Source organism: Sardina pilchardus, chromosome 14 (assembly GCF_963854185.1).
Source record: "Sardina pilchardus chromosome 14, fSarPil1.1, whole genome shotgun sequence".
Taxonomy (NCBI): Eukaryota; Metazoa; Chordata; class Actinopteri; order Clupeiformes; family Clupeidae; genus Sardina; species Sardina pilchardus.
Genome location: NC_085007.1, coordinates 30,568,153 through 30,584,003, shown reverse-complemented (window position 1 = coordinate 30,584,003; position 15,851 = coordinate 30,568,153). Strand labels below are relative to the sequence as shown.

The 15,851-nt window shown below is 48.4% G+C and overlaps 1 protein-coding gene across 10 annotated transcripts in view; it reads left to right on the top strand.

The window, feature by feature from the left end:
* Positions 1–15,851, top strand: part of ptpn13 (protein tyrosine phosphatase non-receptor type 13) — a 52,561-nt gene that overhangs the window by 25,339 nt on the left and 11,371 nt on the right. For 2 of the 10 annotated variants that reach the window (XM_062555104.1, XM_062555102.1), the window contains exons 8-31: positions 2,242–2,334; positions 2,728–2,809; positions 4,382–4,619; positions 4,848–4,922; positions 5,042–5,216; positions 5,459–5,609; positions 5,773–5,911; positions 6,186–6,338; positions 6,702–6,884; positions 7,014–7,176; positions 7,268–7,658; positions 8,158–8,267; positions 9,113–9,169; positions 9,915–10,004; positions 10,504–10,611; positions 10,882–11,013; positions 11,593–12,020; positions 12,855–12,998; positions 13,814–13,907; positions 14,094–14,179; positions 14,284–14,428; positions 14,635–14,849; positions 14,988–15,086; positions 15,204–15,583. In XM_062555104.1, the coding sequence (XP_062411088.1) occupies positions 2,242–2,334; positions 2,728–2,809; positions 4,382–4,619; positions 4,848–4,922; positions 5,042–5,216; positions 5,459–5,609; positions 5,773–5,911; positions 6,186–6,338; positions 6,702–6,884; positions 7,014–7,176; positions 7,268–7,658; positions 8,158–8,267; positions 9,113–9,169; positions 9,915–10,004; positions 10,504–10,611; positions 10,882–11,013; positions 11,593–12,020; positions 12,855–12,998; positions 13,814–13,907; positions 14,094–14,179; positions 14,284–14,428; positions 14,635–14,849; positions 14,988–15,086; positions 15,204–15,583 (3,931 nt within the window). The remainder of the gene's footprint in view (positions 1–2,241; positions 2,335–2,727; positions 2,810–4,381; positions 4,620–4,847; positions 4,923–5,041; positions 5,217–5,458; positions 5,610–5,772; positions 5,912–6,185; positions 6,339–6,701; positions 6,885–7,013; positions 7,177–7,267; positions 7,659–8,157; positions 8,268–9,112; positions 9,170–9,914; positions 10,005–10,503; positions 10,612–10,881; positions 11,014–11,592; positions 12,021–12,854; positions 12,999–13,813; positions 13,908–14,093; positions 14,180–14,283; positions 14,429–14,634; positions 14,850–14,987; positions 15,087–15,203; positions 15,584–15,851) is intronic. The other 8 variants (XM_062555103.1, XM_062555108.1, XM_062555105.1 and 5 more) reach the window with 8 other exon arrangements.

Below are 15,851 nucleotides of genomic sequence, written 5' to 3'. Positions count from 1 at the left end.
GTCACAGGGTTTCTGCTGCATCACTAACAATGAGTTGTGCTTGAGAAGTGAGCGTGTGGGTGGCAGATCCTTTCATAATGAAAGCTGGAGAGAGAGAGAGAAAGAGAGAGGGGAGAGGGAGAGAACGAGGACATGTGCCATAACTCTCCCTCCTGACGGATGTATCCTTCCCCCGCCTACCATCTCTCAGTCACGTCTTTGTTCTCATTCACTGATCATGGGAATGATCCTCTGTTCCAAGGGAGCATGCAAACTGTTTCGAAGGCAGAGTTCACTTCACTGCTGCGCATTGAAGTGGTGGATGTAATGTAACTCTTTAATTTGAATTCAGTCAGATGGCGCAGAAGTTGAATCGCTTTCTTTGACGTGAAAAACAAACCCCTGGCGTCCGTGCACAGGGGCACATATCATGAGGCTCAAACTGGAGAGGTGTTGCAAAAGTCTCAGTCTCTGACTCAGTTTCGGTGAAGTGAGAAGACCGGTTCCTTTGGTTTGCTGTCATTTCCTCTGTGTGGGGAGATTAAGTGTGTCAAGGCCGTCCAAAACCAGCACTGACGAAGACAACCACCGTGTAGTCCATAAGTGATATTTTTGCCACCGCATCCGTTTTCCTTGCACCATGGAACAGTGTCAGACTGGCCGAATACAGTCATCATAATAATAATAATAATAATAATAATAATAATAATAATAATAAATAATGATAATTCATAGGTTTTTTATAGCGCTTTTCAAGGTAAGACACTTCATATTGTGCTCCAGGTGTAATCCTTCCGCCGTCTCTATTTCAGGTAACATTTCGAAACTCTTAATGACCTCCGCCCCCTGACCCAGAGCCTAAGAATGTCACCTATGTCGACTCTGGGTTAAAGATTTGCGCTCAGACCGGATGTACTGGTTCTGCTTTAAACCTTTCCCGTAGAGAAGACCTGAGCAGGTGACGGATTTTTCCACCGCCTCCCAAGCCCGCGTCTGTTAGAGAAGAATGTGCCTTGTTAGGAACTTTCCAATTACCCAACTCGTATCACCCGCGAAAATTGATTGAGGGACAATGCGTGCTGGGATGTGATCTCCGAGGCCGGCCTTGCGTCAGGTCTAGCAACAAGGCCCTTGAGCTTTGACAAATAGGAATGCTGACTGTGTGCAATGTCTAATAAGCTCCCACATGTCCCAGGCGTGGGATTAAAAAGATCACATATCACATTCTTGAAGTGTGTCCAACTACACGGTTTTGTTAAGGATAGCGTTAACACAGAGTGGGGATTAGATGTGACAATCATGGTTTTCCGAGCATGGCCTCATCGGTTCCTCTGAGAATGTGATATGATAGATTTGCTCATTAAGCTTGCTATTGTATCGGTTACTTTTTATGGCGTGCCAAAATGGTAACAGTATCACTTACGATCCTAACTACATGCCACACAGAAGTAACTTATAGTCAAAAGCTGTGAACTTTAAGCAGCACACACAGGGTTTACTCAATGAGTTTAAAACGTATTTCAGAAGTATTGCGCATGCAGGAATTTTCTCTAATGACTGAAACAGCAAGGGTTGGAGTGCACACCGTGAATGAAGAGAATGCTTTCACAGGGCATTTACTTTTAGCCCCTGTCATGAGTTTGTGAAGCAGGAGGTGAATTTGAATTCAGTGGGCATGAAAAGAAAACAGTAGTCGCCAAGAATGTTGCCAGGTGTCTCACTTGAGAGCAAAGTCCTGACTTTAGTGGAAAGACAAGTCCAGGCACTGCCTGCTGATGCGATTAGTTTATGTGGCCACAAATCTATATGTCTATGAAGGGGGAATTTGTTTTAGACCTCTTTAAACTTTCAGTTATACACCTCTATATCTTCCAAGGAAGGACTGTCAACTCACCTCAGGATGAAATCCTCTTAGAACAGATTTCTCCCCTTGTTCTTTAGAACTTTTTTTTTGAAAGTGGTGTGAGGAGAAAAGAACTTATGTAAGACTCGCTATTCCACCTTGGTGGGCAAATGTGTGTTGAAGGATATGTACACCTCAGTACACCTCACCAGATGTCTTTATTAGGGCATTGGAAATGAAAATGAAAGTAGCGCTACCCCTGGAGGTTGATATGAGTCATTTTATGACTGCTTTAGAAAAGCACATATCAAACTTAACTGAGGGGAGCCAATTAAAATTGAGTTCATCAGTTCACTTGCTGGTTGTTTAGCTCGTGCCATGGAGCTTGTGTGATGTTCAATCCCTTGTTGTTGTTTCAGATCCCCTCCACACCCACAGAAGGTACCACAGCGACTACAGCTCATCCAGCGAAAGCCCCTCAGTGACGTCCTCGGATCCTGACTACAGACAAGGTACACCCCTCCGACTCCAGCTCCCCCATCGCGCCGTTAAATATAGACGTCCAATCATTCGATTGCTCTCTAGAGAAAAGTAGATGTGACAAATACAGGCCCATAATGCTCGAATGATTTCTTAAGCACATCCTCAGGAACATTGTGTTTCAGTCAAAGAGATAAGTGCTTGTAACACTCTGGTGAGTCATCTGCAAAGTGGCTCGGAGTGGCATGACTCCCACCCTGATTTGGAAACTCATTAGAGCTGGAGGTTACTCTATGATCTCAGCAGCTCACTCTGCCTATCTGCCCCTTGTTAGTGACCGCAGCAGGCGGTCATCTGATACTCTTAGTCCTTTTTGTGTTTATTTTGCTCTTACTCTCGCTCCTCCCTGTTTCCTCTCCTGCTAGCCAAGAAACCAGAAGATGGGAGAAGGAGCAACTCACAGGTGGCTCTGTCGGAGCATGACGGCATGTCTCTCAGCAGACAGAGGTAGTTTCCCCACCCTGTGTGTGTCGGTGCATGTGGTTTTGTGTGTGTGTGTGTGTGAGGGTGGGTGGCTGGGTGTGTTGGATGGAGAGAAAATGACTGAAACATGACTTGCACATACCTGGCTACTCATGCAGATCCTGCAGAGCGAACCCTCAGGTATGACTGAGAGCCCCAGCCCACTCTGCCCCATCTCCAGCACCTGTTAATATTCAACCCAGAGGTTTCATTGGGGTTAACCGCTTCTCACAGTCTTCATGTTACTCCCCTCCCACACTCCCCTCTTACTTCTCTGTGTATGTGTGTGTGTTTGAGTGTGTAGGATTAGAGATGTGGAAAGTGTTACCTAACTTGTGGAAGTAGAGTAGGCTGTCATTCTTTGGAAAAGAGCAAAGTGGACCATTTCACACTACAGACCACCCAAAATTAAGCTCTTCCTTCCTGTGTTCGCCCTGAGTGGGTGTGTGTATGTTAATTGTTTACCATTCACTTAATCAACAACTCACTCAGTCAAGTACACACACACACACACTCCCACACACAGTCTTCTGCTCAGGTAACAGTGTGGCTCTCCAGCTCCCTCTGCTGCTCACTCCTGAAACTACCTCAGCAGCAGCCACCTCCCACCCCTAGGCTGTCATGGCAACAGTTGCCTAGCACTGGCCTGTGCGAGTTAATCAGTTTTTCGGGGGTTATGATTTTCATAACTGATTTGAGGTGATGGCACCAGGGCACGGCGCCACGGCGCAAAGTGCCCAGGCTACTGCTCCCAGCTGGCAGTGCCCAGCCCTGCTCGTCCCGGCCCGGGCCAGGCTGGCATGCCTGTGCGCTGAGGTCAGTGGCATGGGAAAGTGCAGCGCTGCACTCAGGGGATAATCTGCCGTCTTAGCAAGCGGAGGCCGAGGCAGAGCGCTTGGCAGAGGTGTTTGGACACCTGGCCTCAGGTTCAGCGCCACTAGACTGACTCACCGATGATCAGAATCAAATGTTCAAAACAGGACGAGTCCCGAGCCTCACCCTTCAGCTTTTTTTCCCCGAGCGGATCCCTCTGTGACACGGAGATTAGGTGTTGCTAAAGCGAGTATTTTCCAAGGCTGCGCCGATAAGAACATTAATCTGCCTCTAAAGGTGCTTTTCTCTCTTTTATGCCCCAGAGCTGGCGTGACACATGCTTTAATGTGGATTACGCCGAGTTTCAAAAATGTTGTGCTGGTTTCAACTATATTTAGGTTCAAAAGCTTCTCATTTTTGATAATACTGTACGTATCTCACATAATCAGGTCTCTCATGAGGACAAGTCACTGGGAGCTTAATGTTAGTCATTAAACCAAACCAGTTCCCAAAGAATATGGAAACGCTTGGTCAAAAATATGCCAGTTAAATGTTAATGCAGTTTGCAGCTGATATTAAACCAGAAAAGGATGCATTTGTATGTTAAACCGTTTAAATAAAAGTCTTTGTTTATTATGTGTGTAACCTACCTGGTCTTACATGTCCTGTACGGTGTTGAGCTGTGATTGGCATGTATGAGTGATTGGCATGTCTGACTCCACGTCCTGTGCTGTGGTCCGGCAGGCTGCTGGACGCTGGTCAGGACGACGCTCTGGGCACTGAGCTGCTCATCCAGCGGCAGGAGGAGCAGATCCACCGGCTCCAGGCGCGCCTCTCCCACGCCAGCATCCACCCGGCCGACGACACGCGCGTGCGCACCAGCTTCTACCCCTCCGACGACCTCCGCACCTCCATGCTGGACCTGCGGGAGCCTCGCAGGAGCAGTCCCCTGGAGGGGGTAGCAGCGCCGCGCAAGCCCAAGGTACCAGCACAGACCAGTTACACCTCTACAGCTGGAGCTACAGCTACGGGAAAGCAGGAAGTAGCTCAAATCATCACTAATATTGATGATAAGAATTTAGACAGATACACTTTAATTCTACACAACTGAGGTAGCATGAGAACAGTTGTCTAGAACTTGTTAATGCTCTGCTCTTTGTTATGCCAGTGAAGACTATTTTCTAACTCTTTCCTTATTTCTTGTTTGTAGACTTTCTTTGGGCCTGAATTTGTGAAGATGGCCAGTGAGCCGTGTGTTGTACTGAGCGTCCCCTCCTCCATAATGGTGAGTCATGTCCCTCCTAAGGTGCACTACAGCATAGCTAGGCCTTTAAACATTTATTCAGTTCCACTGTAGCATTTCCGACCCGCTGCGACTCCTTGCCTTTGTGTCTGCTCCCACAGAATAAGCGTGGGAAGGTGGAGGAGAGCCAGCGGAAGGTGGGGGTGGTGCTGCTGAGCGGCCAGCGTCTGGAGCTCAGCAGCGACGTGAAGGCGGTGTGCAAGGACGTGCTGGACATGGTGGTGGCCCACGTGGGCCTGGTGGAGCACCACCTCTTCGGCCTGGCCAGCCTGAGAGGTGAGGGGGAGGCCGCCGCGCGTGACATCCATCGGTCACTCACTCGCTCGCTCACTGCTGTTGACCACTAATGGATTAAGTCTTTTGTTAAGCGTGAAGAGATTTGCTGCAAGAAATCCTGCATTGTGCAGAGACTGAGTTCAGATGTGACTAAGCAGTGATCTTTGCATCCGGTTTGATTGTGTTCCATAAACAGTGTTGTTTTCTGTGGCTTTACAGCGTGTCTTGTTTATGTGTTGCAGACGACGAGTTCTTCTTTATTGAGCCTGATGCCAAACTGACCAAAGTGGCCCCCGATGGCTGGAAGGAAGACCCCAAGAAGAAGAAAACGGATGTCAACTTCAACCTGTTCCTGCGCATCAAGTTCTTCTTAGATGATGTGAACCTCATTCAGTAAGACCCCGAGAGAGAGAGAGAGAGAGAGAGAGAGGCCCAGTTTTCCTCTCCTCCTACGCCACTCTCTCAGCTCACACTCCTACACGTAGAAACCTGAGAACAGGGCCTCGACGCTGCCTGTAATAGTAATTACCATCCTTGTTCATTTGTTTGAACCCAGACACATGATGACCAAACGGCAGTACTACTTGCAGCTGCGGAAAGACATCTTGGAGGAAAGAATGCGCTGTGACCTGGAGAGTGCCATGCTCCTGGCGTCTCTCGCTCTGCAGGCAGAGTTTGGTGATTACCAGCCAGAGGTAACAACAACTGCCAGAGCTCTTTTCCTCAGAACTTGTTTAAGCCAGCTTGTGAGATTTAGCGCTTTTCCATTCAGGTGTAAAATCGAACATTCACATCAGTCCATCTGTTTCTGTTATTACCATTTCAACAGTTTTCTTGCCTAGTCTTGTGTTGGCCACTGCTCTCTACTGTTATTTTTATCTTCTAATTCTCCTTATTTGGTAACTGATTCAGCTTGCGAGCGCGTGTTGTGCGCCTCAGTTGACTGTCCGATCCATCTTCTCCTCACAGCTCCACGGGAAGACATATTTCAGGATGGAGCACTACCTGCCCGCCTCTGCTATGGACAAGATTGACCAGACGTCCATCAAGGAGGACCTGTCCAAGCTACACAGCTCCTACTATGGAGTCTGTGAGGATGAGGCTGAATTTGAGTTCCTGAAGGTACAGTTGTAAGAGCCTGCCAAGGACTTTGTAGCAGGCCTTCTATCAAGCCCCACTGCCTACTGTGAATATAGTGGGGGTTTTTTTTAGAATTGGGTATTGTTTTGTCTGCTTGTGTAATGTTTTGTCTCTTTGGATCTTAGGTGTCACAAAGGCAGTTCTCAATAATTTTCCAGACTTTTTACAAGCGAGACACAAAATAAATAGCTTTCTAAACTTGATATAAACAAGGGCAAAATTCAAAAGCAGTTCATTACTTTTTTTGGAGTTGATACTTCAAAATAAAGATAAGATGTGTAACATCCACATGCTGCAACTGTGTGTTTTGTCTGGCTGATTTCTCCTCTGCTGTTTGACATGAAGGTGTGCCAACGACTGACTGAGTACGGTGTTCACTTCCACCGTGTGCTGCCAGAGAAGAGGTCCCAGACCGGCATCATGCTCGGGGTCTTCTCCAAAGGGGTGCTCATCTTTGAGGTCCTGAATGGAAACCGCACGCCTGTCCTGAGGTTCCCCTGGAGAGAAACAAAGAAAATCTCTTTCATTGTAAGCTTGCCAGTAATTGCAGTAACTTAGGTTGAACTGTTTTTGTTGGCGTAAAGCCTACAGCATATTTGTTGAGTGCAAGGACTTGCTTTCACCATCTGCATGTGGCTGGGCTTGTGTCTCCTGCAGAAAAAGAAGATCTCTCTCCAGAACACCTCAGATGGGATCAAGCACCTGTTCCAGACGGACAGTCAGAAGACCTGCCAGTATCTGCTGAACCTGTGTTCAGCCCAGCACAAATTCCACCTGCACACGAAAGCCAGACAGAGCAACCAGGAGACCAAAGACTTGGGTAAAGCGAAGTCCCACACTGGAGGTGCTCTGAGCTCTGATACTGATGTTGCTGCTTGTGTGGTGCTGAAATGTCTTTGTGTCCGTGACAGAGAACTTGAGTAGCCTGCAGTACCCCTCGGGTCCAGAGGGCATGGGCAGGGCAGTGAGCGCGCTCAGCCTGGCCCCCAGCGGACGCTCGGAGAGCGACCACCTCAAGAGGATGTCCTGCTCGGAGGCCGCCCTGAACAAGCACCACATGGTCCGGCTCCCTGCCTCCGGCGACGTCTCGTACCCGGGCTACGTGCCCAACCCCAACCCCCGGCACCTGAGCCGCTCGCACCACAACCTGGGCCAGCTGCCCGAGTCGCCCGAGCACCGGGCGGCGCTCTCCTACGGCAGCCAGTCCCAGAGCGGCGCGGCGCGGCTCAGCACCCAGCTGCCCTCGCACCACCGCGCCTGCTCCGACACCGACTCCATCACCGTCAGCCGACAGCAGGACGGGTGAGTCACCGACGCCTCGCCAGGCCACCATGGACATTTCATAGAGTCCTACAAGTCCTAGAGAAGTCCATGCCAAGAACAGAGTGGCCAGAACAGAAAACAGAACTCAAAACTGCTATTTGCAGATCTGTATTCGACATGTAATGCAAGCACCAAAGGTCTTGCGGCCACCTAGTGGCAAAAGTGTGTCTGTTTTCAAGTTGCCTGTTTGAGATCTTCAAAGGAGGAGCTATGTGATCTACTGGAGCAATTTACTCACAGCTTGCCCTGTAGCCCTTTCCTCCAGTTCTCTTGGATACAGTTGTGCACAGACAAAACAAGCCTCTCTGGTCTAGTCCTCATTACTGCCCTCTGCCCCATCCCCCCCACCAGCCCCACCCCCACCGCCACCTCTCCAGACTCTAGAACAGACAGAATTATTAAATCAAGTGCCGGCTCTCTGTGTCTGCTGGCAGGGCTGGTAATTGTCCCTCTCCCTCTCCCTCTGTTGTCTCCTCAGTAGCAGTTTCGGCTCCCTGGTCCACAGCAACCCTCACTGGAGTCCCGAGAAGTTTAAGAAAGAGTCGGACTCCTCCTCGTGTGAGGAGACGGCCAACGCCTATGTTGTAGGTTAGTACACCTCCTTGGGACTTTGTTCAGAACATACTACAACAGCCTGTCTGTCTGCCTGCTTGCATGCTTGTTTTCTGTCTGTCCCTCTGTTGGCATCTCTGTCTGTCTGCCCGTGTGATTGTCTCCATCTCTGTATGTGAGACTCCCAGTGCATGCTGGCCAGGGTCGACGGCCGAGTGTTTTGAATGGCTCTGTTTGCATTTTTGTTTATCGTTCTGTTTATTTGCCTCCCTGTCTTTTGGCAGGCTTTCAAGCCCTTCATCTAGTGCTGTGTGTGCGTTAAAGCGGGATGTGAGGGGGAGTCGTCAGACTCTCAGTGTCTGTGAAATCTCTTCTTCTCCGAGCAGTGGCTCTTGCCTCATGAGAGAGCCTTACCTTTGATCTGCTTTTCCTGCACTGTCAAAGAGATGAAGAGCACTTCGTTTGCGCTGCATCTTTTAACTTTGATAAAAGAGGAAAAAACCTCAAGATGGTGTGACTGGTAGAGGATAGAATGATGATTTAATTCACTCATCATGACACATGCTAGTGCATAGAGAAGGGATTGATTCACATAGGGGCTCAGCTGTTATGGATGAAGATGGGCAATATTTATAGAAATAGTCATCTGTTATTCTATTTGATTTAGAGTAGATTCAACTTTATTGTCATTGTGCAGAGTGCAAGTACAAAGACAAGGAAATGCAGTTTATTTGATTAGTCTATGTGAAACAACAGATCTTGTCTCTGTCTGTCTGTCTGTCTGTCTGTCTGTCTGTCTGTCTGTCTCTCTCTCTGCCTGTCTGTCTGCCGGCCTGCTTGCTTATCTGTCTGTGTGTGTGTCTCTGTCTCACGCTGTGTAGGTGTGAGCATGCACAGCTCAGGAGTGCCCTCCACCCCTGCCTCTCTCACAGTCAATGGTATGTGACGCAATACGCTTGCTCTCTCCCTTCTGTAAATAACAATCTGTGGCTGCATCTCTGCATCTCCTCTCCAACATGCAGATGTCATGGCGCTCGTTCCATTGAAGCACGCAGACACATAAAGAGACACATTGTTTGGGGCCTATTAAGGGTCCGTGTCTGATGGCCGTGCCTTAACTGGAGCCCCCTCTGGGGCCTATAGCCGTGATGTATAGCTCAGCTACAGCTTAATCTGTCTGATCCCGGCGTGGAACCGATTCGCCAAGCCCACTTGTGCCTCACAGTCGTCTCTGTGCTCTGGCAGTTGCTGCGGCGCAGTCAGACATGCCTCTCGCAGCAGCCAGGGTTAACGCTGTCTATAAACACTCAGACGCAACTCCTGCACGTTAGGCTCGCTGAGCCCAGGGTTCATGTGCACGGAATGATGACTGGATGCACTGTTGTCAATGTCACGTTTCCTCTCTTGCTGTTACTGGCTGCTTGTGTAATTGATGTCAGATACTTCCCAAAATGTTTACTCATTCTTTTTTCACAAATATTTACTCATTCTTAGTGTAATTTGATATAAACAGTTAAAGTAGCTAGCTGCTGTGTACATTTTATCACTTCACAATAGTCACTCTTAACCATTCCCTTGGTGCTCATCAGTGGCTCTATAAAGGGCACTGAAGCCCAGACTGCTCTGTTAGGGAAGTCAGCTTTTATAAACACGGCTTGTTTCCTTGCTGGCCTTTTCGAACAGACTCTCTGAAGAAGAAGCTGAATGCCTTGCCTTCTCCTGAGAGGGAGATTATGACCGTAAATCTCAAGAAGGATGCAAAGTATGGTCTGGGTAAGCTTTTTTTATCCTCTCTTTTTTAGAGCGCTCTCTCTCTCTCTCTCTCCTTGCGCTGGAAGTTGCCTGTGCCTGTGCCATATATGGGTGGGGAAGCCATATATCATGTTATTGCCTCCGCGGTTGACACAGACTCTCTGATGAATGTCAGGAGGACAGAATGGGGTTATCTGGGCCAAGCCAGATGCCTCTCGTACGGAAGCATTCTCTGCTAAGAAAGCGAGAGGCCTGATAAACTGTGGAGGGGCTTTGCTTTCAGTCCCATTTGTACCAGTGATTAATGAATCATGGAGGAGGGAGGCCTGAGAGGCTTTTCATGTTCCTCTTTCATATTTTCCTTTTGAAGAAGTTTCTAGTTTGAAAGACTCTCAGCAGTTTTTTTCATTTGGTTTGTATTAACTGGCTTCGCGATGACTTTTTTTTTGATCATTTGACTGTATATTTTTTTTCATTTTGTTCTTTTTCCATAAGAATTCCTGTCTTTTTCCATCCGCAGGGTTCCAGATTGTAGGGGGAGAGAGTTCAGGGCGGATGGATCTTGGGACTCTGATCAGCTCCATAACTCCTGGAGGTCCGGCTGACATTAACGGCTGCCTGAAGCCTGGTCTGTATCTTCTTAGCTATGCCCTTTTTCAGATCACATCCACATCTGCCTTAGCACTGCCCATGATAAGAGTCAGAAGTCATATGGGAGAAGTCATGGTTGAATTGGTATCATTCACCTTAAGCCAAAATAGAAAATTAGCAAAATAATATTGAAGCGCTATTTCATCTTATTGATCTTAAGTGATGTTAAAGTAATTTAAAGTAGTCGTGAAGTGTTCTTGTACTGATTGGTGTATCTCTATATTTTTCCTCCCGATGGGTGTATCAGGAGATCGTCTGATCTCGGTGAACGACGTCAATCTGGAGGGACTTCCTCATGAAGCTGCGGTGGACATCCTTCAGAACGCCCCCGACGATGTCACTCTGGTGGTGTCCCAGCCCAAAGAGAGGCTGTTTGAAGGTGAGCACTGCTGACTGATCTCTAGATATTGTTAAGGTTCAGCACTACAGGTGCATAGATGCCCATCAATTCGTTGTTTAGTGAGTGACCACTGTTGCCATTTGACCTCACTGCTGTTTGAATGGCCGGCTTGACCTTGTGCTGGTAAATAAATCTCTTTGCTCTTTGGGTGAAGTAATAAACTAGTGAGTTACAGTTGTAGCAAATGTTATATATCCTAATGATTATTGCCTAGAGCTGCTCTTTACCAAAATATGTCCTAAAATGAGAGTAATATTGTACTTTGTATTGCATTTATGTCTTGCACGCTTTTAATTGCATTAAAATTGCATTTCAATTCAGTTTAACATTTGCATTTAAAATGTCAGCAGCAAAAACAAAGCCTAAATAAACTGTATTGCATCATCTTTAGGTAGTTCAGGTGGTTTTAAGGACATTTTTGTATAGGTATGTGTTCTATTTAGAAGTGGTTATTAATTGTTGATGCTAGTGTTAATGAGGTTAGTAAGAGAGCCAGCATGGTCTTGTACACAGCACAGTGGGACTGCAGTGTAATTGTGTTGGTCTCCTCCATCCTAGGCTCCCCTTCAAGCTTCCCTCGCTACAGCACCAAGCCCCCCGTGGCCTCACCTGTGCAGGTGGATTTGGAGTCGTCGTCTGAGGAGAACGCAGGCTCCCCCAGTCCTCCCCCGATGTCCGTGGCCAGCGCGTCCGTGTCCCCGCTGGGCCGCCGGCACGAGAGCCTGAACAGCTCCCAGAACTCCCGCACGGGCAGCCCCGCTCTCCCCCCGGCGCAGCTCAACGGCTTCCACCGCAGCCCCCCTCCAGAGGGCCCCCCGGCAGCTCAGCCCGCCCTGGACAGCACGCCGCCCGCCCTGCCGCCCAAGACCAGGAAAGCCCAGAAGGTGCTAGAGACGCCCAAAGAGGCCGAATATTCAGACAGAGGAGACTCGGATATGGATGAGGAGACATACCCTGGTAGCCCAGAGAAACTTATACTTAAAAAGGTAGAGTCAGTAGAAAGAGAGCCGCAACAATGTTGGAAGCTTGAGAAAAGGAGTGTGTCCATAAAGTGGAGTATTTAGAAAGGACTAGGTCGACTGGGCTCCGGTATTATTGGTTGCAGTTCATTTCAGATCTCTGTATGTATATAGCTCATTGTTTTCTAAACTGAACTGGAGGTAGAAATGCATTGCATAAAAGAAAAACAAACTTTTAAGATACTTGATATAAATTGATTTGATCTGACTTACAGTTGCTTGCAGTAAACAAATTGGTATATAGAAGTGATGTGATTTTACAACATTGTGTAGTGTTCCGTACACTTTGGCATCACTTGTGTCAGGCTCTGCCAGTGTGCCTAAATAAAGACTGAATTTGATTTGTCCTCAAATCACGTATGGCAGTCATGTGCATGATTCAATCAAACAGACGTTGCAAGCTTGAGTGCACAGAACCTCTGGGGTTCATCTAGTCACTGTTTCATTCATCAAGCAGTTTCCTGCAGCTGAGATCCCGCCACAATTCCCAGGTCTCCACAGCCTGTCAATCACACGTACATTTGCTCCACAGCGCACGGTCGTGCTAGCACTCTGTTAGTCTCAAACTAACTGCTTTTGTTGCCAAATTGGCGGGCATGACTGCGTTTTGGAATGAGGAAGTGCATGCCACTGCTGCATGGGACCTTATCTTTGATATGTGCTTGGCCACTCTCTTAGCTCGACCTCCAAATGTCCTCTCTCTCTCCCCCTCAGCCCCCCTCCCCCCTTCCCCCCCTCCCTCCTGCATGTGTCCGTGTGTGACGTCCTGTCTACTCACACACGCCTTTTCTCTGTTTGCAGGAGCTATCTCCCAGCTGCAACATGGGAAATTTAAGTGGTAATGCCCCAGGGGTCAATAGTCTCCAACCAGGAGATCTATTTGACGTTGAGCTGTCCAAAATAGACAGCAGCCTGGGCATTAGTGTGACGGTACTGTTTGGAAAGGTTTTCACTCTCTCCTCTTTATTTTCTCCCTTCTCCCTCTTAACTCATGACTGTGTGTGTGTGTGTTTTTTCCCATTTTGCCCGTAGCTTGTGCCTGCTTTTGAAGTCCGCCGCTTGGCTTCATTTTGGGGAAAGTAGATTGGCTCTCATTGCATGCAGATTTTTTCAGGCATTTTGAAATCGGCGAATCGGTAATACCAACAGTAGGTGCAGTTCAGCCTTTAGCCTGCAGAGGACAGAAAACGTGCAAAGTTTTGACACCAACATGGTTCACCCCACTAATAATGCCTGCATAGATTTGCATTGCTGATCATCTTTTAATTGATTGCATTGTGACCAGTTTGATTTCTCCAGTACTGAGTGCATCCTTTCAGTCTCATCAATCTGACGTGTGCTGTGCTGTGCCGTGCTGTAATCTTGTCTTGTCAAATGACTTCCTGTTGCATGACTGAAATGATCCTTGACCTCTGCAACAATAAAACCACGTTCGACAATTCAAATCAAATTCAAATCAGCTGAATTTCTTAAACGACTGCACTCTCTTGCTTTAATCCAAACTCCTTTTCACGTCTAACTCCTTTCTGACTTATTTATAAATCATATGATAATGTTTAAATACCAATAGTAACATTAACATCACCTGTGAAATCACCCCTAACTGAGCACAACACGGCTGGAATGGATTTATACTTAAGGTCATGACAGGGCCACGTAGAGGCCAGAGAGAGGCAGGGCAGCAGTGATGTAGTCTAGAGCGTAGTGGTGCTGCAGATGGGCCGTGTGGACGAGTGCTAATATATGTGTGTGTGTCTCAGGGGGGCTCAAACACAACGGTGAAGCACGGGGGGATCTACGTGAAGGCCATCATCCCTAAAGGAGCCGCTGAGCTGGACGGCAGAATTAACAAAGGTGAGCCGTGGGGGGCTTGTCCTGGTGGGCAGATGGTGCTGATGTGGACCATTGGAATAATTAGACGGGACTCCTTTGCTAGATCCTTTTGCCGTTTTTGACAGTGATGAAAGTTAACTGCCACAGTTCTAACTGTACTATGCGTCATCCCTTGTGTTCCATGCCAACTGCGCTTGTCTTCACCAGGTGATCGAGTCATGGCTGTGAATGGGAAAAGCCTGGAAGGAGCTACTCACCAGCAGGCTGTGGAAGCCCTTCGAGACACTGGACAAGTAAGACGGTCTTTGTTAACGTCCAAGGCCAAAAAGACACAATGCTCTTTTTCTGTTGAGGGCTCCTCAAGGTGTCTTGACCTCTGACCCCATTTGTCCCCCAGGTTGTCCACCTGCTGCTAGAGAAAGGTCACCCCCCGGCTGATAGCATCCACGCCCCACTCACCCCACAGAGCACTGCAGAGCCCCCCCCAGAGAAGCCCCGGGCAGCCCCTAAACCTCCCGCTGACTACCACTTTGTGACCGATGGTGAGTGTGGGTGGAACATGGCATGCAGCCCCACCTGCCATACGCCCTACTCTCGCCGTATCCAGCTTGTTGTGGGCTTAGCAAACAGTAGGGAACCTGAAAGCATCCCACTCCGTGTGTCATACTGTAAACGTATGCACTTTCAAATGTTGTTGAACTTGTACCATGACAATGAAATCTACTCTGTATTCTGTTCTCTGGTGTAGATAACGTGTTTGAGGTGGGCCTGGTGAAGAACTCCTCAGGCCTGGGCTTCAGCTTCAGTCGGGAGGAGAACGTTCCAGGGGAGGCGGCCCCGACGAGCATGGTCCGAGTGAAGAAGCTGTTCCCTGGACAACCGGCTGCCGAGAGTGGCCAAATTGAAGTGGGCGACGTCATCTTGCGCGTCAATCAGACTTCCCTCAAGGGCCTATCACAACATGTATGTTTCTCAGTTTTATACAGCAATTTCACCTATATGTGCCATAACTGCAGTAATCAACCTTAGGAGGAAGGATGTAGAGTATTTAAGCAGCTGTATTTGGTGATTGTCTTGATATTGTGGTTTGGCTTGTTACAGGAAGTGATATCAGCTCTCAGAGGAGCAGGGCAGGAAGTCACGCTGTTGCTTTGTAGACCAGACAAAGGAGTCTTACCAGAAATGGACCCCTCTCTAGTGGTGAGAAAAAAAAAACTTCTCATGGTTTCCCAAATGCCACCTGGTCCAGCTAGGAAAACACTTGCATCATATGCCTATTTCATGAGCTTCAGTTCGTTTCCTGTGTTTCTTCCACAGACCCCCAAGGTTTCCCCTCGTAAGGAGCTCCACGCTCATCCGGAGCCCAGCGAGCCCAGAACGGTCTCCCCTGCTGAGGGGGACAGCCAGCGGAGCATGGGGGCGGTGGAGGAGGCCCTGGAGAGGCTGCTGATGAAGTCCCCCAGCCGGCGGGACAGCTACAGCGACAGCACGGATGACGAGGAGGTGGAGGAGGCCTTCAGCCCCTCCCTGGAGCACAGCAGCCAGTCGTGGGACAGAAGTGTTTACCAGACCCCCGGCAACAACCCCCAGCTGGGGAGACTCAGCCAGTACGAGACCCCGGGTGAGCTGGACGACACCGTGCGATCCACCTACTACTCTCCCAACCAGTCCATCTGCAGGACAGATCTCGACAGAAGGTACTGGGGCCAATCAACCCTTGACCCATAACCTAGACATTTGAGGTCTCTGACACAGTTTAGAGACCAGAGACTATTTATCGATATTTAGGAATTGTCTTTTTGGGTTGTCAGCCAGACTCACTGTTCAGCTATCTCCATAGAAGTCTGTAGGAAGTATTTTAAATGTTTTATATACCCATAATCTTCTAGTTAAGAGTGACTTAGTCATGTGATAATCAGAGAGCTTCCACATGTATCTGTACTGTCCTACACACACATCTAGCTC